The following is a 24,360-nucleotide window of genomic DNA, read 5'->3' as shown; positions in this document are numbered from 1 at the left end:
CCGGTGTCACGCATTGGCCCAGCTGGGATTTGGAGCCCGGCGGTTTGGCTCTGGGACAGCGCGGGAAACTGAGCGGGGAGACTACAGCTCCCGGCGTGCCGCGCGCGGCGCCGGCCGGACTACAAGTTCCAGGCAGCCCCGCGGCGGCGGCGGCGGCGGGCTGCGGGCGCCATCTTGGTCGGCGGGTCGGATTGAATGAGCCCGCCGAGCCGCGGCCGCCGTGCCGAGCCGCGCGGACCCCGAGCCGCCGCCGCTGCTGCCGCCGCCGCCGCCATGGCCACGCCGCCGCCTGGCCGCGCGGGCGGGCCCGCCACGCCGCTGTCGCCCACGCGCCTGTCGCGGCTGCAGGAGAAGGAGGAGCTGCGCGAGCTCAATGACCGCCTGGCGCACTACATCGACCGCGTCCGCGCGCTCGAGCTGGAGAACGACCGGCTCCAGCTCAAGATTTCCGAGCGGGAGGAGGTGACCACGCGCGAGGTGGGCGCTGGCGCCGGGGGCTCCCGCTGGGGCGCGCCGGGCTTTCAAGGTCCCCGGGGGCTTCGGGGACGCCCCTGCGAGAGGGGGAGACTGGGGAGGGCCCTGCCCACCGAGGCGTCCCCAGGGGGCTTCGGGGGCCCCGGCGAGGGTCGCACGCTTGGTTGGGCCCCGGCCTCTGAGCGTCCCCGTCGGGTTTCGGGGACCCCTCCCGTGCGAGAGGTGGAGACTGTTTCCGGCCCCGCCCATCGAGGGGTCCCTCGAGTGAGGGGTGCACGCCGGGGCGGTCTTCTGCCTCTGAGAGTCCCCGGGGAGGTTCGGGGGGCCTGAGTGAGGGGTAGAGGTCTGGACGGACGCTCACAAGGGATTCCCCAGGGGTTTCTACCCTCCCTCCCCGTACGAGAGGTGGAGACTGGCGCCGGCCCCGCCCCCCGAGTGATCCCCTGAGAAACGTGCAGACTACGGCGAGTCCCGTCCTCTGGTGGGTCCCCAGGGTGTCTGGGCGGCCCCGAGTGAGGGTGCACCCTGGAGCAGGTCCCCACCCACCGGGGGTCTCCTGGGTGTTTCACGGATCCCATGAGTCTGGGGCTGACCAGTCCCCTGAGGGGGGTTGGCCTGAGTGAGGGGTGCAGACTGGGCAGGTCCCCTCCTCTGAGGGATCCCCAGGGGACCTTGGGGGTGTTGTGCCTGGGCAAGTGAAGGGGGGGCCTTCCTGGGCGGGGGGAGATGGGGCAGGCTCTGCCCACCAAGGGATTCGGGGAGCTCTAGGGGGCCCCTGAGTGATGGGCTGTGAGCCAGGGTGGACCCCACTCCTAAGGGAGTTGTGGGGAGTCTTGGGGGATGTGTCTGGGTGTTTGGGTGTCCTAGGAGAAAACGGGGGAGGTTTTTGCGTCTCTGGGGAGACTGGGAGGCTCAGACCCTCTGAGTGGGCCCTGAGGAGGGATGGGGGTCTCAGGGGGTGTCTCTGGGGTGAGTCAGTGGTCTCTGTTCTCCTTGGAACTTTGCAGGGGTCCTGTAATGAATCCTGGGGAGTTCAGTGATTGGGGTGGGGTTAGGCAGGAGGTTCGGTCTTTTACCAGGGCCTGGCGTGGGTGGGGGTCAGAGGGGGGGAATCTGATGTCTCGCAGGCCCCATGGGAAATTTGGGAGGCCCTTAGTTGGGCCCTGGGACCCCTTGGCTGGTGAGCAGGAGCCTGGTAGTCTGGTAGCCCCTGCCCTGTCCTGGGGGATGCGAGGGGAGGGGGAGGCATGAGTTCTTGGGGAACCAGCAGGAAGTTTTGCTGTAGACTGAGGGAGAAGGGGCTGGACAAGCCCTGTCCCCTAAGGGGATGTTAGGGCTGGTGTCTGGGGGTCCTGGGTGGGGTGTGTCCGGACTGGCTGCCAACCTAGTGCCCTCCTTTTCTCCCACCAGTGCCCCCCCCAACCCCAGGGCAGGTCCTCAGAATAAGGGGGAGAGATGGCCACCATGTGGTTCCCCTGTGGGCCCCGTGCAAGAGTCATGGTCTGAAGCTGACACTTAGCGCTCTGAGCCTTGGCCTCCCACTCCGGAGAATGGGCCCAGTGACCGACTTCTGGGAGGAGAGCTTCAGCGGGGTGGGGAGGTGGGGGGGGTCATTTCTGGGAGCCACGTACCCTCTGTGATCTTAACCTCTCTGGGCTCAGTGCCTCTTCTGTAACCTGGAAATAATAATAAATACCTACTTTGGGGGCTTGTTTGTGGGGCCACAATGAGTTCACATTTGTTTTGTAGAATAAAAGCAATGAAATGAAGGATCCCGTGGGTTCTGTTGTCCCTGTTTCATGGTCCCTAGGATAGGGATGGGCCCAGAAAGTGTGGCTTGGGCCTTCAGGGAGGTAGAAGTCTTGGTGGCTGGTGGTGCTGTATTAGGTTGCCTGAGATTGGATTAAGGCTCGGGATCCAAACCCTGCTTTTAATCTGTGACCTTGGGCAGGTCCCTCAGCCTCCCAGAGCCTTGGTTTTGTTGTCTGTACAATGGGGCTGGAGTGGCCCTACCTAGAGTGTGGCCACTTGCTTCAGCAGTGCGTGCATGTCCTCGGGATGCAGGCCCAGGTTCCCCCTGCCAGGCTGGTCAGCGCCCGGGGTCATTCCCCCCAGCCTCTTGTCCCACCTGCGGGCTGAACCACCGTGCTGACCTTTGGGGGTGGCGGCCTAGTGGGCCCGATGGACGTGGGGTGCTGGCCCCCACTGGATGGATGTTGTGCCCGAGAGCGCATGCAGGGGCTGGGCCTGGGGAACTTGATGTGTCTGGGCAGCTGCCGAGGTTGGTTGGGATGCAGGACTGCTGGGTGGGAGCAGGGGAGCCCGACCCCACGGTGAGCACCCTCCAGGGCTGTGCTTAGGATCTGGGGCCACCCAGGTGACAGGCGTGTTTGCAGCGGGAGTGGGGAGTTCCCACTAGCTTGCTGTCCTAGAGCTTGGGGGTGAGATGACAAATGCCCCTCTCAGCTGGACAGTGGAGAGAGCCGGTAACCTACTGGAGCAGGAGGTGGTGTGGTCACGTGGGCTGCGCGGAGGGAGTGATCTGCAAGTGGCCAGGGCTGCGGAGGGGCGGGGCTTGATGGGCGGGCCAGGCAGGTTCAGGGAGCCGCCAGGGCTCAGGCTGGCAGAGTGGGCGGATGCGGGGGGGGGGGGCGTGGTGGGCGTGGTGTGTCAGGCTTCCCAGAGGGCACTTTACCTGTTCAGCAGCTCCTCACCTGGAAGGAATCTGCCCCCAGGGGACACTGGGTGATGGCTGGGGACATCTGTGGTTGTCACACTTGGGGGGGGCCAGGGATGCTACTCCACACCCCGCAGGGCCCAGGAGAGTCCCCCACAGAGGATGATCTGGTCCCAAATGCCATTAGTGTCAAGGCTGAGAAGCCACTTAAAGAATCCTGTGATGATGCAGTTTACAATGTTGTGAGCACACTGTGTGTTTGTAATCAGTCTGAAGGGTCCAGGGGCATAAGGTAAAAAGTCAGATTCCCATCCACAAGCCTGGGCTGGCTACTTGTAGACTCTAGCCTTTCCCATCGGAAGTCAGATGATGCATCTTCTGGCCGGGTGAGCAGTACTGGGGCGAATGCCACGTGCAGATGTCACTGGAGGGTTTCTGGGAGGCTGGGGGCTGGCCAGATTTCTGTTTGAGGAGGATCATGGGTGCTGAGGGGGCAGGAGTGGGCCAGGGAGGGAGGGGGGTTCTCCGGGGAGCCTCCCCAACCGGATGTTGAGTTCCTCTGGGCTTCGCTTTCTTCCCCCTTGCTGCCCAGGTGTCCCATTGCTGCGGGGGTCGGGGGGTGCTCCCCAGGTGGACCCCGGGAGCAAGAGCTGAGCTGGGCTCTGGGAGTTTGGGGAGGGCCAGTGTTTGGCTGTGGTTCTCAATCCCAGGGCAGTTTTGTCCCCCAGGGACGCAGGCAGGTCCTCACAGGGTAAGTCTGGGACCCCAGGAAAAGGCCACCTCGGGTGACGTGAGCCCTGCTCCTCCACGGCAGCACATTTGTTGGCATTTCCTCAAGCTCGGCGATTGTGCAGCACCGGCCGTAAAAGACAGAACTAAAGGCCCAGGCTGTGCCCGGGGATTCCCACAGGACTGTCCCAAGTGTCACAGTGCAGGGAGGCACAGGCCTGCCCGGAGACCCCCCTGTTCACTGGTCTGAAAGAGCCTTTGTGACATTGGCCATCTGCGTGTCCTCCTCTAGATAGAATTTTCTCCATCGTCCCAGTGCTGTCGATTGGGTTCGGCAGATGTTTTCTGGAAAGGGCTGGAGTTGTTCTCAGCTTTGTGGGCTGATGGTTTCAGGCTTGAGCACTCAGCTCGGCCGTTGTGGTGGGGAAGCTGCCCTGGGCAGTACATGGAGGAATGTGCAGATTGCCTGACAATAAAGCTTTATTTATACACACTGAAATGTGCACTTCATATGGGTGCCTGTGTCACGAGATACCTTTTTCTTTTTTTTTTTTTTTTTTCACCCAGCCAATTTGAAAATATAAAAACCCTTTTAGTCCCACAGGCTGGACAAAAACAGGTGGTGGGCTGGAATTTTGGCGCCTGGGCCTGAGTTTGCAGTCCTGGCTGTAGAGGATTGCCTTACTAAGACACATAGATGGGTGTGCACATGTGCACACACGCCCAAAACGCTGTGAGAAGCAAGCACAGACACATCTCGGGTCATTGTGCTACACAGACACTGCATTTTTACAAATTGAAGGTCTGTGGCAACCCTACCTTGAGTAAGTCTGTTTCCAGTTTCTTCATTTGTGTTATTTGTTATGGTGATCTGTGATTAGTGACCTTTGATGTTACTATTGCAAATAGATTACAACTTGCTGAGGCTCAGGTGACAGCATTTTTTAGCAATAAAGTATTTTTATTTTTTTTAATTAAAAATTTTTTTATTTATATATATATTTGGCTGTGTTGGGTCTTCGTTGCTGCTCACAGGCTTTCTCTAGTTGCAGCGAGCAGGGGCTACTCTTCGCTGCAGTGTGGGCTTCTCGCTGCAGTGGCTTCTCTTGTTGCAGAGCACGGGCTCTAGGCACGCGGGCTTCAGTAGTTGTGGCTCACAGGCATAGTTGCTCCGCGGCATGTGGGATCTTCCCGGCCCAGGGATCAAACCCATGTCCCTGCATTGGCAGGCGGGTTCTTATCCACTGCGCCACTAGGGAAGTACTAATAGAGTATTTTAAAATAAGAGCTGTGCATTGTTTTTTTTGCCACAAGGCTACTGTACAGTCAATAGACTACAGGGTAGTGTGAGCATACTTTTTTTTTTAGCTGAGCCATGCGGCTTGTGGGATAAAGATCCGTTCCCAGGGATCAAACCCACGCCCTTGGCAGTGAAAGTGCGGAGTCCTAACCACTGAACCACCAGGGAATTCCCTGGGCATAACTTTTTAAAAAAAATATTTATTTATTTATTTGGTTGTGCCGGGTCTTAGTTGCAGCAGGCAGGCTCCTTAGTTGCAGCTCGCTGGCTCCTTAGTTGTGGCAGGCAGGCTCCTTAGTTGTGGCACGTGAACTCTTAGTTGCAGCATGAATGTGGGATCTGGTTCCCTGACCAGGGATCAAACCTGGGCCCCCTGCATTGGGAGCGCAGAGTCTTAACCACTGCGCCACCAGGGAAGTCCCCTTGTCTATAACTTTTATATGTACTGGGAAACCAAACAATTCGTATGACTCGCTTTATTATGATACTCGCTTTATTGCAGGGGTCTGGAACGGGACCCTCTGTGTCCCTGAGGTCTGCCTGCTCTTTAACAAGACCCCCGAGAATCACCCAAGATGGCCTAAGACAAGTGAGGCCCTCGCCTTGGGCACGGAGTCTAGTGGGACGCCCACATTCTCGCTCACGGAGATGAATGCACAATGTATTTTGAATTGCTCGAGCTTACTTCTTCTTTTTTTTTTAAAAAAATTTTTATTTATTTATTTATTTGTCTGTGTTGGGTCTCCATTTCTGTGCGAGGGCTTTCTTCAGTTGCGGCGAGCAGGGGCCACTCCTCATTGCGGACCGTGGGCCCCTCACTGTCGTGGCCTCTCCCATTGCGGAGCACAGGCTCCAGATGCGCAGGCTCAGTAGTTGTGGCTCGCGGGCTTAGTTGCTTCGTGGCATGTGGGATCTTCCCAGACCAGGGCTCGAACCTGTGTCCCCTGCATTGGCAGGCAGATTCCTCACCACTGCGCCACCAGGGAAGCCCCTCGAGCTTACTTCTTGGGTCAGTGTTAGGTGTACAGACAAAGGTCGAGGGCGGTACCGGGTCCCCATCAGCACCTCGCGTCAGCGTGTCTCATAGCTCGCTCTCTGACAGTGCTGCATCACTTTAGCTTTGCTCAGGTCTCCTGAGCTGAGCCACCATCCTCTCTGCCCCAGGACCCCTCAGGACCCCTGTGATATCCAGGTCTCCCGTCTCCTGGGCCCCTGTGGGCTGTGCTGGTTCCCCACCTTTCCTGGTTCCTGGGGCCCTTGGGCAGCTGTGAGGTGGGGACAGGAGTGTCCCCATTGGGGTTCATCTGGTGTTTTCTCATGGGCAGGCCGGGTTAGGGGCGTGAGTGGTAACTTTTTTTTTTTTTTTTGGCTGCCCCGCGTGGTACATGGAACTTCCCCGACCAGGGGTCGAACCCACACCCGCTGCAGTAGAAGCGCAGAGTCCTAACCACTGGACCACCAGGAAAGTCCCCATGAGTGGTATCTTAATGGGATATTTTAAAAGTTGAAATTATTGCTGATGTCCACTGTGGATAAGCATCAGGCGTATGTGCAGGATCTCGTGCTGGGTTTCCTGCCCCCTGAGCCCCAACAGTTTCTGTTTTGATCTCGCCTTGATTTCCTATCGTGTTGGTCCATCTGCACCCCTCGTGCCATGAGGGGAGGCTGGAGAGACAGGGCCCCAGTAGGAACCCAGCCTGTGGGGCCGGAGATCTTGTCTGAGATCCCTGCCTAGGTGCCAGGCCCTCCACTGCGGTTAGGAAAGTTCTGGAAGGTGACTGGATGGGCGGGGAGAGAGGGCAGAGACACATCCCCTGCGTGTCCCCCTCTCGGAATTGCCCCCAGTGGACTGCTCTGCCCTGTACCTTGACAGGTCAGGAGAGGGCAGTGTGCTGTCCCGTGCCTCAGTTTCCCCATTTGTGAAATGGGGCTAAGAGCCCATACCCCCCCTACCTGTGGGATGAAATGACGAGGAGTGCTGGATTGAGTTGGGAGAGCCAGGCGCTAGCTGGAGAGGGTGGGAGTCTGAGGTCAGACTGGCTGTTAAATCCCACCTCTTCTGGATTTGTTCTGATCTGCCTGGGACGTTCCGGTTTGAACCCTCAAAAATCCCACATCCTGGAATCCCCTCGGTCCCAGGCAAACGTGGATGGTGGTCACCCAGCCAAGTGGCAGGCCCTTGGCAGCTCCCCTGAGCCTCGTCAGCTCAGGGGCCTTTCCTGTGCAAGGGAGGGGAGTGACCCTCCCAGGCCTTAAGCTGACCTCCGACCCCTGGCACAGACACTCACTGCTCTGCTGTAGTTTTGTGGCAAATGGTGCCACTTTCAAAGCCAGCAGCCTTGTCACCCTCTGTCTGCCTTCTGTGTCAGCCCCCGAAAGTGTTTTAACTACTTTATTGAGGTATAATTCCCATCTCATGCAGTTCACCCAGTTAAACTCTGCTCTAAGTTCAGGAGTGGTTAATATATTTAGAGCTGTGCAGCCACCTCCCCAAAGGAAACCCCTTCTTGGGGAGGGGCAAGATAGGGTAGGGGATTAAGAGGAACAGACCATTATGTATGAAGTAAATAAGCTACCAGGATATATTGTACAACACAGGGAGTAGAGTCAATATTTTTTAGTAACTATGAATAGAGTATAACCCTTAAAAATTGCAAATCACTGTGTTGTATACCTGTAACTTATATAATATCGTACATCAACTGTATCTCAAAAAACCCCCAACAAAACAGAATTGCATGGTCTTCCCTGGTGGCGCAGTGGTTGAGAGTCTGCCTGCCGATGCAGGGGACACGGATTTGTGCCCTGGTCTGGGAAGATCCCACATGCCGCGGAGCGGCTGGGCCCGTGAGCCATGGCCGCTGGGCCTGCGCGTCCGGAGCCTGTGCTCCGCAACGGGAGAGGCCACAACAGTGAGAGGCCCGCGTACCGCAAACAAAAAAACCCCAAAAAACAAAAAACAAAAAACCCTCAGAATTGCACTAAAAAAAAAAAAAAAAGAAGCCCCGTCCCCATTAGTGGTCACCCCCTCACCCTCCTCCAGTCCCTTGACATTAACCCACTCTGTCCCTGTGGATTTGCCTGTTCTGGATGTTTCCTGTCGATGGAATCACACACTGTGTATCCTTCTGTGTCTGGCTTCTCTCACTGAGCATCGTGTTCTCAAGGTCTGTCCACATTGGAGCGAGTGTCAGGGCGTCACCCTTTTTCACAGCTGAGTGATTCTCCCATGTGTGGAGGGACCACATTCTGTTTATCTGTCATCTGCTGATGGGCATTTGGGTTGTTTCCACTTTGGGGCCATTAGGAGTGATGGGGCTGTGAACCCATGCATGCATGGGTCTTGTGCAAGGTGTGTGTTATTTCTCCCGGGTAGATGCCTGGGGGTGGAATTGCTGGGTTGGTGGTTGCTCTGTTTGTCCATCTGAGGAAATGCCAGACTGTCTTCCGTGGTGGCTGTACTGTTTTAATCCCCTGGCCATGCGTGGAGGTGCCGATTCCTCCCTGTCCTCACCAGCACTTGTTATCGACTGTCCTTTCCACGGTCGCCATCCTCGTGGGGGGAGGTGGTGTCTCACTGTCCTGTTGGTTCCAGATATTTGTAAACACGCTCACGGCCCTGTGCCCCTCGGCGTGGGGCAGGTCGGGCAGGGAGGCTGATGGGAGACCTGAGGTGTGTGCCCAGCTGGCAGGTGCGACCTAGCAGCGGCCAGTGATGGGGGCCAGTGACCTAGACAGGCTGGGGTGGCCCAGGGCTGGTGGGGCAGTGTCGGGGTGAGCGGGAGCCGTGTTGGTGGGGAAGGGTGGGCTTCACCTTGGCCTGGCTGTCCCCCCCAGGTGAGCGGCATCAAGACGCTGTATGAGGCGGAGCTGGCTGATGCCCGCCGGGTGCTGGACGAGACGGCCCGAGACCGGGCCCGGCTGCAGATCGAAATTGGGAAGCTGAGGGCCGACCTGGAGGAGGCCAACAAGAGGTGGGGCTGCAGCCGGCGCGATGTCGCCTGATTCCGGGGTGCACGGGGGTCCGGGGCAGGGGTTGTCGCCCTGTGCGAGGTGGCGGCTCCCATCTGAGCAGGGCCCCCGGCTCGGGCAGCCCTCCTGGGAGCGGGCCATGTGGGTTCTGGGGGCCGCTGGGTGGGTGGGGGCGGCCTCTGTGGCCTGGCCCTTTGGGCGCCCCGTCTAGAGCCTTTATCCCTCAATATAATTTGGCCCCAGGAAGAGTTAAAACCCAGCAGCTCTCCTGGGACTGAATCCCTGGTAGCTGGTAGCCCTGTGCCCCTTCCCTTCCCCAGAGAAGGGGTGCCCCAGGTCACAGAGCCCAGCCGGGGAAGCCGGGGGCGGCGGGTGACCTTCTCTTCTCGTTCTTGAGCACCGTCTCCCACCTGCTCCCGAGTAAAAGGCTCAGGAAATTTGGAGGACAAGGCGGTGCTGGTGGTGATGGTAGCAGAAGGAATAACATGATGTAAACTCGTGGAATGTTTAGATAAAGGACTCTGTGAGGGACACCAGATCTCCTCCCTGCTGACGGCGACCCCAGCAGGTCCTGGCTGGCATCAACTCCGGTTACAGGGGAAGCCGAGGATGAGGTGTGGGGAGGAGTCATCCATGGTCCCTCGGCATGGCAGGGACCAGGACTGAGGCCTGGACCCGGCCTCCTGAGTCCCTGTTCCTGAGTCCCTGTTCATAGTCCCAGCAGCAGCTGACTGCCACCTTCACGTTTGCAGGGTTCTTTTTCATTTTTTTCTGATTAGTAGACTTTTAAATTATCATTAATAGATATTTTTTTTTGTTTTTGAGGAGTTTTAGGTTTACAGGAAAATGAGTGGAAAGTACAGGTTTGCCCAGACCCCCCTCCAGGGTCCCCGATGGCGACCACCTTGCAGTAGTGGGTGTGCCGCATTGTTACGACTGAAGAGCCAATATTAGTACATTCTTCTTGGCTGAATGCTGTAGCTGACATAGGGGTTCTCCGTTGGTGTCCTGCTGTCTCTGGGTTTGGACAAACGTACGCTGACACGCGTCCACCATCATAGTATCACACAGAGTAGTTTCACTGCCCTGAAAATCCCCTGTGCTCCACTGACTCATGCCTCCCCCCAACCCCTGGAAACCAAGGGTCCTTTTTTTTTTCCCAAGGATCCTTTTACTGTCCCCACATAGCTCTGCCTTTTCCAGAATGCCCTGGAGTTAGGATCACTGTGTGTCGCCTTCTCAGACTGTCTTCTCTCACTCAGTGATGTGTTTCTGGTTCCTCGTGGAACAGAACAGAGAGCCCAGAGACAGACCCACACAGTATAGTCACCTGGTCTTTGATGAACAGCAAAGGCAATCTGTACACTTTTTTTTTTTTTTAATCTGTACACTTTTAAAACAGCCAGGTAAACTGGATATCCCATCAATTTATTACTTTTTTTTTTCCCCCTTTTTGGCTGCACCTCCCGGCTTGTGGGATCTTGGTTCCCCGACTGAGGATTCAACCCATGCCCTCAGCAGTGAAAGCGCGGAGTCCTAACCACTGGACCACTAGGGAATTCCTAATTTATTACTTTTTTTTTTTTTTTTTTTGCGGTACGCGTGCCTCTCACTATTGCGGCCTCTCCCGTTGCGGAGCACAGGCTCCGGACGCGCAGGCTCAGCGGCCATGGCTCATGGGCCCAGCCACTCCGCGGCATGTGGGATCTTCCCGGACCGGGGCATGAACCTGTGTCCCTTGCATTGGCAGGCAGACTCTTAACCACTGTGCCACCAGGGAAGCCCACTTTTTTTTTTTTTTTTTTTTTTTTTGTGGTACGCAGGCCTCTCACTGCTGTGGCCTCTCCCGTTGTGGAGCACAGGCTCCGGATGCGCAGGCCCAGCGGCCATGGCTCACGGGCCCATCCGCTCCGCGGCATGTGGGATCTTCCCAGTCCGGGGCACGAACCCGCGTCCCCTGCATCGGCAGGTGGACTCTCAACCACTGCGCCACCAGGGAAGCCCAAGCCCACGTTTTTTAATTAAAAAGGGACTTGAGCTTCTTGGAGAAGATTAGGAGAATTCTGGAATTCCCCCAGCCCCTCTCAGGCCTGGAACCTCCCAGACACCTTTAACCTGCGTGTTGCTCCTCGTCTGGGTCGAGAGATCACGTGTCTTTCTGCTTATCAGAGTCATAGATACTCCCTGGCGAGAAAGCAGATAATGCATTTAATTTAAAGAGAAAAATGAAAGTCTCCATGAGCCTCCACCCAGACAGAATCTCCGAGGCCGATCTGGTATACTTCTTTTCCACCTTTTTAAATTTAAACTCAAGGTGGACGCCATCAGACAACACAAGGCTTTCCTGACCTCGAGCCTGGTCATCGATGGCACCTGTGTCGTGATGCCATCCCAGCCCCTCGGCCGTGTTCCAGGCTCCTGTGACAGCTTCGGGTAGCAGCTGTGCCCGCCGTCGGGCACCCGGGCTGGTGGCTTTTACTTTGGCCCCTGCTCTGGGAGGAAAGCTTCCTGGGCTGTGGGCACTCACATCTGCAGGTGCTTCACCCAACAGCCTCGCTTCCTGCTCTTCGGCTCAGAGCCCTCACAGACAGGTGTGGGTGGCACGTGACAGCAAGCAAGGTGAACCTCCTGACAGGTTACAGTGGTGCTTTTCTTTTCTTACCGAATATATCGTGAAAACCCTGTGATGATGGAAACGCAGGTGGTCGAGTGGAGGACTGACAGGCGGGGGGCTCCCGCCTGATCCTCCAGGAATTAGGGCTCCAGGGCAGGAATCTGCTTTCGCGCTGTGAAGCTGTTAAGAAGCAGGCACTTAAGCCAGTGAGGGCTGCTGGCATTCCTGCTTTCCGGACCATTCTGTGTCGTTCTGCAGAGCCCTAGAATGGGGTGAAGATATCTAGAAATCTGTCACGCTTCCTGATCCCTCTGCTGCTGTCGCCCTCGCCTCATGGCTGACCTTGACCTGCCCGCACGCCTCACCCCAGTCCTCTGCACTCTGCTCTGCCCGACGCCCCGATCCTGCCAAAGACAAGGCCCAGCCCCTGGCTTCACGGCTCTGGCTCAAGGGCCACGCCCAGCAGCTCCCGCCCCACACACACCCCTCCCCTCCCGCTTCATCCAGCCTCCCAACGCACCTGGTCACGGCTGAGGGCAGCACGTTGCACCCATGAGAAAGTTCTCCATGAGGACAGGGGTGTTGGCAGATGTACCTCTAGTGTGAGGACGGTCTTTCCACGAAGCTGGTCCTCAGGAATGATGTGTCAAATGGTTCTAGTTTCCCCAAACCCTCCAGGGATGTGTTGTTTGCAGCCCCACGCCGTGAGTGGAAGAACCAGGACTGTGTGGCTTAAGCTCAGGAATGTGGGCTGCAAGGCCCCCAGACCCTCATAGAGGCCATTGGTGCAACACCTGCACGGAGCTCCTGTGAGGACGGGGTCAGCCTGGAGGATGGAGTCACCGGACTTCATGCCCCGTCCCGTTGAACTGGTGTGGTGTTCCCAGTGGTTGTCACCCAGGGTGGTCCTGCCCCCAGGGGACACCGGGCATTGTCTTGGGGACGTCTGTGGTTGTCAGGACCAGGGAAGGGGGTGGGCTGCCAGGGCTGCTGCTTCACCTCCTGCAGTGCCCACCGGGAGAGACCCTGGGTGTCCCCACTGCTGCCGGGCAGTTTCAGTTCCTTGGGGAAGTGGGCAAGCAAGCTGTCAACCCCAAGGAGATTTAGAGCAGCGTTCAGAAGTGTTCCCCCTTTTTTTTTTTTTTCGGTATGCGGGCCCCTCACTGTTGTGGCCTCCCCCGCTGCGGAGCACAGGCTCCGGACGCGCAGGCTCCGGACGCGCAGGCTCAGCGGCCATGGCTCACGGGCCCAGCCGCTCCGCGGCATATGGGATCCTCCCAGACCGGGGCACGAACCCGTATCCCCTGCATCGGCAGGCGGACTCTCAACCACTTGCGCCACCAGGGAGGCCCGTTCCCCCTTTTTTAAGAGTTGTGTATTAGAAAAATCTATTTGGCATCTTAAATATTTCATGTTGGAGGTAATTGTCTGTTAGAAGCTGGGCAAGCCCGCCTGAAATAGCTTAAATTTACAAATGAGATCGACTTTTCAGAGGCCGAGGTTTTAATTTGTTACTTTAATAAATTATACACAGGGAATTCCCTGGTGGTCCGGTGGTTAGGACTCAGCACTTTCACTGTCAAGGGTGCGGGTTCGATCCCTGGTCAGGGAACTAAGATCCTGCAAGCCGCGTGGCGTGGCCAAAAAATAAATAAATAAATAATACATTTTAAAAAAAATCAGAGTTCTCCTCTAAATAACCCTTCCTGTGCCTAAAAGTCTTGGAAAAGGACATGAGAACCCACGTCTTGAGGGTTATTTTGAGCGGCCGGCGGGGTCCCCCTGGTACAGAGTGGGTTTGAAGATGGAGCACCTTTGGTGCCAAGAGGTGAGGCTCTGCTACTGAGAGGGATGCTAGGTCGGGGCCCGGGGCCCAGAGGCCCACGTGAAGTTGGCCTTGGGCATCGGGGCTGCCTGCTAACTTGTGCCCCTGACTTGCAGCGCAAAGAAGAGGGAGGGCGAGCTGACGGTGGCCCAGGGCCGCGTCAAGGACCTGGAGTCCATGTTCCACCAGAGTGAGGCGGAGCTGGCCGCCGCTCTCAGCGACAAGCGAACCCTGGAGAACGACGTGGTGGAGCTGAGGGCCCAGCTGGCCAAGGTAGCTGTGGGTGGGCTGCAGGCCCCCGAGGACCGCCTGCTGAGGCAGACAGCGTCACCAGCTGCTTGTCCCACGTCTCCAGGCGGAAGATGGGCACGCGGTGGCCAAAAAGCAGCTGGAGAAGGAGACGCTGATGCGTGTGGACCTGGAGAACCGCTGCCAGAGCCTGCAGGAGGAGCTGGCCTTCCGCAAGGACGTCTTTGAGGAGGTGGGGCCCCGCCCGGCAGAACCAGGGTGCTCCCTCCTTCCCGCGCCACCCTGATGCCCGCCTCTGTCGTCACGTGGCCGTCTCTCTCTGTCTCTCCCCTGCTCATCTGTGTCTTCCAAGGACACTTGTCCTCGGATTTAGGGCCACCCGGATGATCCAGGATGTTCTTGAGACCCTTAATTACATCTGCAAAGACCCTTTGTCCAGGAAGGTCACACTCGCAGGTTCTGGGGACCAGGACATGGGCACACTTTTTGGGGGGCCGCAATTCAGCCCCCTGCAGATCCTCCCCCGCCATCACCTCTATCTAATTCCAGAACATTCCATCACCCCAGTAGAAGCCCCGTCCCCATAGGCAGTCACCGCATCCCCCTCCCCAGCCCCTGACAACCACGAACCCACTCTCTGTGTCTGTGGATCTGCCTGTTCTGGACGTTTCCCATCAGTGGAATCACACGCTGCGTGTCCTGTGTCTGGCTTCTCTCACTTCTCTTGTGTTCTCAGGGTCCATCCACGTTGTAGCGAGTGTCAGGGCTCACCCCTTTTCATGGCTGAGTGATGCTCCCGTGTGTGGAGGGACCCGTGTGTTGATCGGACGTCAGCTGGGAGACGCTGGGCGGCCCGCTCTTCAGTGGTTGTGAATTGTGCTGTGGGGTGTGAACAGGCGACCTGGCCCCTCCCAGAGGGTCACGGTTGGCACAGTTTCGTGTCCTCGGTCCAGCCCCTGGTGGGTCGGGGATGCTGGTGAGCAGGCCGGGGCGGTGAGCGCGCGGCTGTGTCCCCAGGAGGTTCGGGAGACGCGACGGCGACACGAGCGGCGCCTGGTGGAGGTGGACAGCAGCCGGCAGCAGGAGTATGACTTCAAGATGGGCCAGGCACTGGAGGAGCTGCGGGCGCAGCACGACGAGCAAGTGCGGCTGTACCGCCTGGAGCTGGAGCAGACCTACCAGGCCAAGGTGCGCGTGTGCTGCCCTGCCCCGCCCAGCTCCGCGCCCAGCCCCGCCCCGCGCGGGCTCTCACGCAGTCCCGTGTCACCGCAGCTGGACAACGCCAAGCTGAGCTCTGACCAGAACGACAAGGCCGCCAGCGCCGCTCGGGAGGAGTTGAAGGAGGCCCGCATGCGGGTTGAGTCCCTCAGCTACCAGCTCTCTGGCCTCCAGAAGCAGGTGACTCGCCAGAGCCCCCTGACCCCTCCTCAGGCCCCGTCCCGTCCCTCCCGCCGCCGTCGGTGCGGGGAAGAGGCCCAGAGGTGCCCGGGCTTCCCCCGTGACGCGCGCGGACCCCGCCCCAGGCGAACGAGGCCGAGGACCGGATCCGGGAGCTGGAGGAGACCGTGGCCGGGGAGCGGGACAAGTTCCGGAAGATGCTGGACGCCAAGGAGCGGGAGATGACGGAGATGCGGGACGTGATGCAGCAGCAGCTGGCCGAGTACCAGGAGCTGCTGGACGTCAAGCTGGCCCTGGACATGGAGATCAGCGCCTACCGCAAGCTCCTGGAGGGCGAGGAGGAGAGGTGAGCGCGGCGCGGCGGGGGCGGGGGTGGGGCGAGCATGCTGTCCCAGGCCGGGCGGGTTGAGTCACCAGGCACCCCGCGGCCCCGCCCCCAGGCTGAAGCTGTCCCCCAGCCCGTCGTCGCGCATCACCATCTCGCGGGCCACATCGAGCAGTAGCGGCAGCAGCATGTCCGTGTCTGGGCGCCTGGGCCGCAGCAAGCGGAAGCGGCTGGAGGTGGAGGAGCCGCCGGGCACGGGCTCCAGCGGCACCAGCTCGGGCAGCAGCTTCCGCCTGGCCCAGCAGGCCTCGGCCTCGGGCAGCATCAGCATCGAGGAGATAGACCTGGAGGGCAAGTTCGTGCAGCTGAAGAACAGCTCGGACAAGGTGAGGCCCCCACCCAACCCGTGGGGAGCCCGCTGGGTCTTCTCAGAGTCGTGGGCCAACGCCCGTCCCCTTTGCCAGGATCAGTCTCTGGGCAACTGGAGGATCAAGAGGCAGATCCTAGAAGGGGAGGAGATCGCCTACAAGTTCACGCCCAAGTATGTGCTGCGGGCCGGCCAGACGGTCACGGTAGGTGGCTGCGGAGAGGGAGCGGGCAGGAGGATGTGAGGTGTGACTGGGATGGGGTGGGGGGACCGAGGTGTGGGGGGAGAGCATTACAGGAATGGAGCTCCGGCGCTGAGAACAGCTGCCTGCTGTCACAGATCACCTGTGTGCCAGTGTTTCTTCATCCGGGCTTCCCTGGAGCCCTTGGGAGGGCTTAAGTGATGTGCTGGGGGTCCATGGTGGAGGTGGGGCTGAGTCCAGGCTGTCTGGGCTGTGAGTCCAGGCACTGGCGAGACACATGACAGCCAACAGGCATGGACTCTAGGGCTTCCGATTCCAGCCTGGCCCATTTGCCAAGATGAGAGCCCTGGTCACTGTGAACCTCAGTCTCTTCTTCCATACCCTGGTGACTGTCATCCTTAGCCAGGACCCAGTAGGGCCAGAAGGATTAAACGCCCAGGGCATCGAGGGAGCCTGTGATAGAGGGCCGGCTGGTGGTACATGCCACTGGGACCGGAGCTGACATTAACCGGGAAGCCCTCCTGTGTCCCCAGGTATGGGCAGCCGGTGCAGGGGTGGCTCACAGCCCCCCGTCCACGCTCGTGTGGAAGAGCCAGAACAGCTGGGGCACGGGCGAGAGCTTCCGGACCATCCTGGTCAATGCTGACGGGGAGGTGAGCACCTCCCTCTGCCTCGGTCCTGGGGTCCCTCCTGGGGTGGGGACTTGGCCAGCAGGGCAAGTGAGCGCAGCCTGGGCCTGGTCCTGGGCATCCGAGCATCCTGACCACCTCGCCTGTGGGCTGGGCCCCCAGCACCTGGGGTGGCTGTCTGCAGCTGCTGTGTCGTCTTGCATAGGAAGTGGCCATGAGAACCGTGAAGCAGTCCTCAGTGGTGCGGGAGGCCGAGGACGGGGAGGAGGGTGAGGACGAGGCGGCCGAGTTTGGAGAGGAGGATCTTTTCCATCAGCAGGTAGAGGCTCCCAGGCGTCACACGCACACACGCACGTGCACACGCCTGTGGGCCCTGTTTACACGGCTGCCCTGGGCACCACCTAGGTCTCGCCCTGGCTCGGCCAGGCCGCAGAGCTCACAGCCAGAGGCAGGCCGTGGAGCCAGCTGCCCTCGCCTCCTGGGCTTGCTTGTTGTGTGGACCTCAGGGTACTGGCCCGGGCACCCTGGGAGTTGGGTGTTCAAAGCCTATTGCATCTCAAAGTGACTCTGGTGCAGCCCTGAGGGTTCTCAGTGAATCCCCTGTTACCACGTTTCCTCCAGAGTGGGGTGCTAGTGGTTTAATAATGGCTTTGGGGGGAAGGTGGGGAGCCAAGGAACCACACTGAATGAGACATAAGTGCAAGACTCTTCGGGGTCTGAAACAATTGTACCGTGTTCTGTAGCTCAGAACAGAGATGAGGGAGACATGGAGGGTTCTGGAACAGGGACCATTGAGGCTGGGGTCATCTTGCCGGGAGCTGAGCTTCTCAGGGTGGCTCAGGCCCTGCCCCGGTTCAGCCCCTCCTGGAGGGGGCTGCGGGCCACCAGCTACCTTCCTGGCCTCCTCACTGGTGCCCTCCTTCCTTGCAGGGGGACCCGAGGACCACCTCTCGAGGCTGCCGCGTCATGTGAACCGAACATGCCTCATCACACGTCTTTCTTTATCCAGGGCCACTGAAAACTATTTTTATATCATTGGCTTCTTTAGTCCTTGGTACATTTCTAGAGAGTTTTTAAGCAAACTGCCAGAGCGTGGGGGTGGGTTTCTGCTGAGCTTTCCTGTCGCTGGGTTTCCCTGGGCCCTTCATCACCACTGTCCAGAGTGTTAAGTGCCCCGTTCTCACCTTCCGGTTGAGTTTGGGGCCCAGGAGCCGAGTGGCTAGTGGTCTTTGGGCTGGGAGTCCAGGGGACCCGTCCACCGCTTTGGTCTCAGCTGCAGCCTGGGGTCAGGGCGGGAGAGGAGGCCTGAGGTGGACAGAGCGGAACTGCGCGTAGGAATCCAATAGTTGTTTGTTTTATTAAGCTTTTAAAAAAACCAGATTCAGAATCCAGGTTCTGACCTGGTGGGGGGAAGGGGCACCCTGTGGAGTTTTGGTGGCTCAGCCAACCAAGCACCGGAACGAGGGAATCGCAGGCTTTTACCGTCAAGGCCTGGGCTTCGGGGTTTGTCACAGTTTCTGCTCTGCTCTCAGGAATTGGGGTGTGTGGGGTCGGCCTCCTGGCTCCCTCTCTGGCTGCTGGAGCCTCACGTTTCTGGGGCTTTCTGCAGTTGAGTTCCTCACCTTACGGGGATCCGTTCTAAGACTTGTCCTCAGGTAAGCCTTGAGGGGACAGGTGTGACAAACTCAGAAACAAATGCCTTGGGCTCCAGCACGAAGTTCACCTGTAACCACCGCTTCCCACCCTCCCGTCGGAGGAGGGTGACTTCAGGGCGAGACGCTGGACTCCCCGTTCTCTGACACTGTGCCTTGTGCATGGGGCACGCTGACTCACGTGTATTCTTGGGCATATACTAATATCCCGGCTTCCTCTGTAACTTCTTGTTGAAATGGTGTTTCTGAGACAGACCTGCCAGGGCCAGTTGACCCCTACGGGATGGCTCCGTGTCACGGTCCAGCTTCTGGCTGCCTGGAGGGCCCCTCCCTGCATCAGCTTACCTTCGACGCCTCTGCCACGTAGATACACAGAAGTTATTTTTTTAACGGATATTTATTTTTTTACATCGGTCAGTACACACATTGCCGGTATCCCACCTCAGGGGCTCATGTATGCCAGGGTCACCAGGACAGTCCCCAGAGGGGGTGGCATTGGGGGGCCTGTCTCTGTGGACTCTGAGGCCCCAGACGGCAAACTTCTTTCAGAAAGCGCAGCTCAAGTCTTAAAAGACGCAATACTGAGCCATGGAGCAGCCCGCCTGCCTCCTTTCCCTGGGAATCGATCATGGCGACAAGGGCCCGAGGCCTGAGCCCCAGGCCGGGAAGGTGCCAGTGGCCGACAAAACTAAGCTGCTGCTGAGTTTAGAATCCCCTACAGACTCTGGCTTTAAGTCCGAGCATCTTTCCATGGCCACCTGAGTCCCTGGACTGCGGGCTGTGTTTCCCCTGTGGAGGGAGGCATCTCTCACCGGAACAGCTCCTCGGGGACGGGGGAGCCCCTGGAAAGCGTTTCCTACCCTGGCAATGCGCCCCCCTGCCCCCCAGTGTGCACTTGCCCAGGAGTGCTTGCAGACCTGTGAGGTCACAGGCTGTCTTCCTTCTCCCAGATGTAGTAGGAGCTGAGGGAGCCGTGAGGGTCTGGGGAGCCTGATGAGATTCTGGGAGAGTGGGGCTAGGTGGCCCTCAAGCAAGTGGGAACTGCACTGGCTACATCCTTCAAGGTATTTTGGGAGTCTCTGGGGATCAAAGGTCTGTCCTGGAATTTGGGGTCTGAATTGCTGAAGCAGTTTTGCAGGCTGGGCTGGAGGACAGGAAGGAAGGGAGAGGGCCCCACCCTCCCTGCAGGCCCAGAGGTCTGGAAAAACAGCCTAAGGGCTGCCCTAGTGCCTGCAGAGCCCCCTGGCTCACTGGTAGGGGTTGTTCCCAGCAGATGAATTTTCTTGCCTGCTTGAGATCTTGGGTGGAGCCTGGAAGTGGCCCATACAGGCACTGGGATGCCCTTGGCTGGTGGGGGGAGGGTGCACTGGACTGGTGGCCACTTGTGGCTGGAGGCTGGTGACCGTCATTGGTAATCAAGTATTTGAAAGCACGGAGCAGAGTCCAATGTTACAATGTCAGCCAGGGCCTGGGAAATCGAATTTGCATTTGTCCTTAAACATACTTAACATTAAGCCACTTAAAATGATGCAGAAGCGATTCTTTTTTTCTAAGCCCCTGTCATGTGATGAGGAGCACCCTTCTGGGGAAAACCCACTCTTGCCAGCCCTGGGGAGGGACGGCCTGGGGGATGTGGCCGGCAGGAACCAACCCCTGGGAGACACCAATGCCTCCCCCCCCCGCTCCCCACCCGCGGTCTGGGCGCTCAGCTGTTTCCACAACAGCCAAGTTCAGACTTGGGCTCGTTTTTCCCCACACCGTCTACCCAGCAGTTCTATTTATATCAGCATATCCGAGCTGGGATTGACATTCCTCAAGAACATTAAAGCTACTGGAAAGGTCTTAATTCTGAGCCCAAAAGGGATCATCAGCACTACACGCTAGTGGGCTCGGTTTCAAGAACTCGGCTGTTTAGACACGTTTCAGAGATCTGTTGGTGATTTTTATGATGCATGCCAAACGTGTGGTCTTTTGTTTTCTCCGATGATTTGTAATACACGTTTTATGACTGGAAACTTTTTTATACAACACTCCAATAAACATTTTGGTTTTAAATTCTCCCTGAGTCTACTCCCACGCCAGGCTGCTGAATCAGGAGCCCCAGCCCCTAGTGAAGTGGGCGTCTTAGGATCCTACCCTCTGACCCCGCGGCCCCCTAGTTTTCTGCATTCTTTTTTTTTTTCTCGTCTGCATTCTTTTCCCACCTGATTCCACTGACACTCCGCAGTGCTTTTGGTCACGTGACGCCCTGGTTTAACACCCCGCCCCACAGCCCAAGGCGCAGTGTAGACGCGCCCACCGCCCCGTGCGCAAGTGCGGAGGGACACTTGGGGGGCGGAGCTTGAGCGCGGAGGGGCGGGCCTCTGGCCCCGTGTCCCTCCCTTCTCCCCGGAGTCCTTCACGGGAAACCGACTCTGGACCGCTCTTGTCTGCGCATGCGCGGGAGGCCCCGCGCGGCCCTATTGGAACTGTAGTGCCGCCCCCAGCCCGCTCGGATTCCATTTCCCGTGGGGCCCTGCGGTGTCCGACTTCCGGCGTGTGTGCGGGTGGGCGCACGCGGCCACCGTCCGGTTGACTTTGCGGAGCCATGGAGGGTGGCTTCGGCTCGGATTTCGGGAGCTCCGGCGGCGGGAAGCTGGATCCCGGGCTTATCATGGAGCAGGTGAAAGTGCAGATCGCCGTGGCCAACGCGCAAGAGCTGCTGCAGGTCCGGGGCGGGGGCGGGGGGCCGAGGGTGGCGGGGTCCGCCGGGGGCCGGCGTCGCAACTGAGGGCTCGCGTGTCCCCACAGAGGATGACGGACAAGTGCTTCCGGAAGTGCATCGGGAAGCCGGGGGGCTCCCTGGACAATTCGGAGCAGGTAAACGCGGGGGGCCGGCGGGGTCGCGGGCCCGGACCCGGCGGGGAGGCCTCTGCGCATGCACGCGGACTAACGGGGCGACGCGGTGGGGCCGCGGCGCGTGCGCAGTCCGCTGCCGGGGGGTGGGGGCGCTGGCCGCGGTCCAGACCTGAGCCGTGCGCCCTCCCCGTCCCTAGAAGTGCATCGCCATGTGTATGGACCGCTACATGGACGCCTGGAACACCGTGTCCCGTGCCTATAACTCGCGGCTGCAGCGGGAACGAGCCAACATGTGACCGCGACGCGCCAGCAGGCCACCCCCCCAGCCTTGCCCCAGCCCCGGACCCATTTCCGTAAATGCTGTTTGTGAGGCGGGGGCCAGCCTGTGCGTACTGCCTGCAAGAAGTTTATGAGAACAAGATTGGTGCTGGGACAATTGGGACTCTTCCCGGCCCCTCCGCCTACATGCACACGTGTTAGTGGGTGTAGCTTGGGTTTTGGGAGACCCCTGGCCCCGGTGCCACCTCCCCTTGTGCGCCGGTTACCGAATTAAGTCCTGTGGATCCTGCTGGGGCCGCAGCAGAGTTGACACAGCACGAGTAGTATTCAGTGGCCGAATAAATGGAACAGCGGGAGCTAAGTTCACAGCTGAACTTCTCACCCACCTGGCGAGGGGGGTTTTAATTTTAAAGGGAGGAGTGAGGTTAATGATTGGGAGGTACACGCATTAGTCTACTGGGGAAGGGGAAAGGCTTTTTTGAGGGAGTTGGGGACACCGTTTTTATCCTGTTTTGGTCTTTAATGTATGTACTGGCCTCTGGTAGGTGTGTCATTTAATATGTTAATATAGTAAAATCAACACATAATGAGGTTCAGGGTCTGTTGGAGGTTGGATTTGCCGCCATCTTGGTCCCAGCTGGTTCCACTTGGTTTTTTCTTTGTGCGTGTAGCGTCGTCTCTTATCTCTGGACCCTTTAACTTACAGATTTATGTTCACTCCTGCTGAAGGTATGGCGGGGAGGGTGGCAGGTTTTGAGCAAAGACCTGGCTTAGGTCTGGCAACAAAATTCCCCCTTCCCTTGTAACTGCTCCTCATTCTTGAGGGGGCGCTGAAGGGCGAAGGTTTGATTTCTGAAGCTGCTTTTTGCTGAACGTGGGTGTAGTTTTTTTCTGGATTAGAGGAACAGAACTGTTCCCTGACTAACCTAAAATAAGTTTGTCACCAGGACGCAGTCCCAGTTGCTTGTATCCGTGTGTTAGTATCATCTGAAGTTTGATGGTTTCAAGCCATTTACTAACGAAGTTGACAAGGCAGTCAAGGAGACAAGGCCCGAAGGTGAGCCGGAGGATGATAGCAGTTAGTGGGCCAATCAGTGGAAGAAACCAGTTCAGCTGCGGGGGCTCTGCGTGACCATATCCCAGATGGAGCTTGGTTCTTGAACTTGTGTGTTACATCTATGTAACCACTGAGCTTGTTCATAGATCTCTTTTATGTTGATCTCAGTCTGACCAGAGTTATCAACGTACATGCGGCAGATTTCATTCAAAACTGCGTAGACTTCCCTTTGTTCAGCCAGGAGATAGTCAAGGGCTAGCCTATTGTCGAGAACAACGTTTGCTAGTGAGTCTAGAGAAGTACGGGGCCCTTATAAGGCAACCTCTGTGTTTTCAGACGAATTCTCAAGGATCGGCGTGAGATCTTTTTTTTTTAAATTAATTTATTTTTGGCTGAGTTGGGTCTTCGTTGCAGTGAGCAGGCTTCTCATCTTGGTGGTTTCTCTTGTGGAGCACGGGCTCTAGGTGCACGGACTTCAGTAGTTGTGGCGCACGGGCTCAGTAGTTGTGGCGCACGGGCTTAGTTGCTCCGCGGCATGTGGGATCTTCCCGGACCAGGGCTCGAACCCGTGTCCCCTGCATTGGTAGGTGGATTCTTAACCACTGTGCCACCAGGGAAGCCCCCCGGTGTGAGATCTTGTAGAGTGATTTCATGGTATGTGAGACCTCCCCAGGGGGCCACCAGTCGGAGAGCTATCCCTGCTCCTGCCCGAATGAGTCCCATTGCCCTTTGATCTCAGTGCTGGGTGATACTGATGTTATGAATGGTTATACCTAGGTTCCTAAAACTTGGCTGGCCTAGTGTGCATTGTTTCATAAATAGGGCATTATTTAAGCAAGGAGAAGCTAGAGCCCACCCCAGAGAAGGGAAGGAGTTGGGGTTGTTCTGATGGGGCAGTTGGTTTATTCTCGGGCCACAAAGGAACCAGGTACCCAGGGGGAGAGCATACCTAGTGCACTTCTGAGGAATTGAACCACCTCCCTAAGTGGCTAGCCCAAGAGGGGGTTCCCTTGCAGTGTGAGGGGAGAGGCCCACCTGCGTAGCAGGGGTCATTGGGGGGTTCTTGACTAGTGGCTTTTCCCCAGGCCTCAGCAGGGCCCCACACTAAACCCCAGACAACTGGCGTCTTCCCTCCCCCATAAGCACATCTCCTGTCTGGTCCCTGTGTGTATTCGTTGAGTGGGCGCAGAGGGCACCAGTGGGTGAGATTTCCATAGGAGTCAATCCCGGGGCACTTAAATTATGGGGCAGTGGAAGAAGCAGTGCTCAGAGTCCGGAGCAGCCCCAGGGTATTACTGCAAGTTTCTCCCTTTGGTAGGGGCTGCTGACATGGGCAGTGGCAGCAAGATCGCACTTTAGAGTGAGTGCTTTGTATTTGCTGGAGATGTTAATTTCAGGGATGAGATCCAAGCAGGAAAGCTGCGTTCAAGAGGGGTAGATGTAGCAGGTCCGTTAGCCAAGGTGAGAGTGAGGCTGTCATTCTTAGGGGTAAAATGTAACACCTTTAATCCACGGGCATCACTTTGTGGGTGGGGGTGACAGACCAGCACTGGGATAGAGTCTGTCCACCGGCTGTAATCCCCGAGAAATGTACTATTGCGTTAAGCTCTCATTTCACGTGGACAGTTACAAGGGACAGGCTTAGCCAACTGCTAAGCCTGTCCACCACATTACTTATCTATCAGTAAGTTCTTCCTTTTGAAAGGTAACTTAAGGGCTATAACAGGTTCACAGGTGTATGGAGTGGGGGGCTCAGTAACTCCTTCCTCAGGT

At 57.9% G+C, this 24,360-nt stretch overlaps 2 protein-coding genes across 5 annotated transcripts; both read left to right on the top strand.

Moving 5' to 3' along the window:
* The first annotated feature begins 166 nt into the window (after positions 1 to 166).
* LMNB2 (lamin B2) lies at positions 167 to 20,471 on the top strand. Of its 3 annotated transcripts, XM_060094714.1 has the most exons (12): positions 167 to 477; positions 9,018 to 9,154; positions 13,708 to 13,864; positions 13,947 to 14,072; positions 14,858 to 15,028; positions 15,113 to 15,238; positions 15,364 to 15,584; positions 15,679 to 15,949; positions 16,028 to 16,135; positions 16,666 to 16,785; positions 16,967 to 17,080; positions 17,692 to 20,471. In XM_060094714.1, the coding sequence occupies exons 1-12, from the start codon at positions 196 to 198 to the stop codon at positions 17,731 to 17,733; spliced, it is 1,875 nt and encodes a 624-aa protein (XP_059950697.1). In that variant the 5' UTR covers positions 167 to 195; the 3' UTR covers positions 17,734 to 20,471. The 3 variants fall into 3 exon arrangements, with proteins under 3 accessions (XP_059950697.1, XP_059950696.1, XP_059950698.1); XM_060094713.1 differs by having other exon boundaries at positions 15,679 to 16,135; XM_060094715.1 differs by lacking the exon at positions 16,967 to 17,080 and having other exon boundaries at positions 265 to 477.
* Positions 20,472 to 20,918: 447 nt separating this feature from the next.
* On the top strand, positions 20,919 to 22,117 carry TIMM13 (translocase of inner mitochondrial membrane 13). 2 transcript variants are annotated; one of them, XM_060092414.1, is made up of 3 exons: positions 20,919 to 21,075; positions 21,204 to 21,272; positions 21,449 to 22,117. In XM_060092414.1, the coding sequence occupies exons 1-3, from the start codon at positions 21,001 to 21,003 to the stop codon at positions 21,545 to 21,547; spliced, it is 243 nt and encodes an 80-aa protein (XP_059948397.1). In that variant the 5' UTR covers positions 20,919 to 21,000; the 3' UTR covers positions 21,548 to 22,117. The 2 variants fall into 2 exon arrangements, with proteins under 2 accessions (XP_059948397.1, XP_059948396.1); XM_060092413.1 differs by having other exon boundaries at positions 20,927 to 21,120.
* The last annotated feature ends 2,243 nt before the right edge of the window (positions 22,118 to 24,360 follow it).

The sequence above is a fragment of the Mesoplodon densirostris genome, chromosome 3 (assembly GCF_025265405.1).
Source record: "Mesoplodon densirostris isolate mMesDen1 chromosome 3, mMesDen1 primary haplotype, whole genome shotgun sequence".
NCBI classification, from domain to species: Eukaryota; Metazoa; Chordata; class Mammalia; order Artiodactyla; family Ziphiidae; genus Mesoplodon; species Mesoplodon densirostris.
Note: the sequence above shows the minus strand (reverse complement) of the source record. Positions and strands in the feature narration are given on the sequence as shown.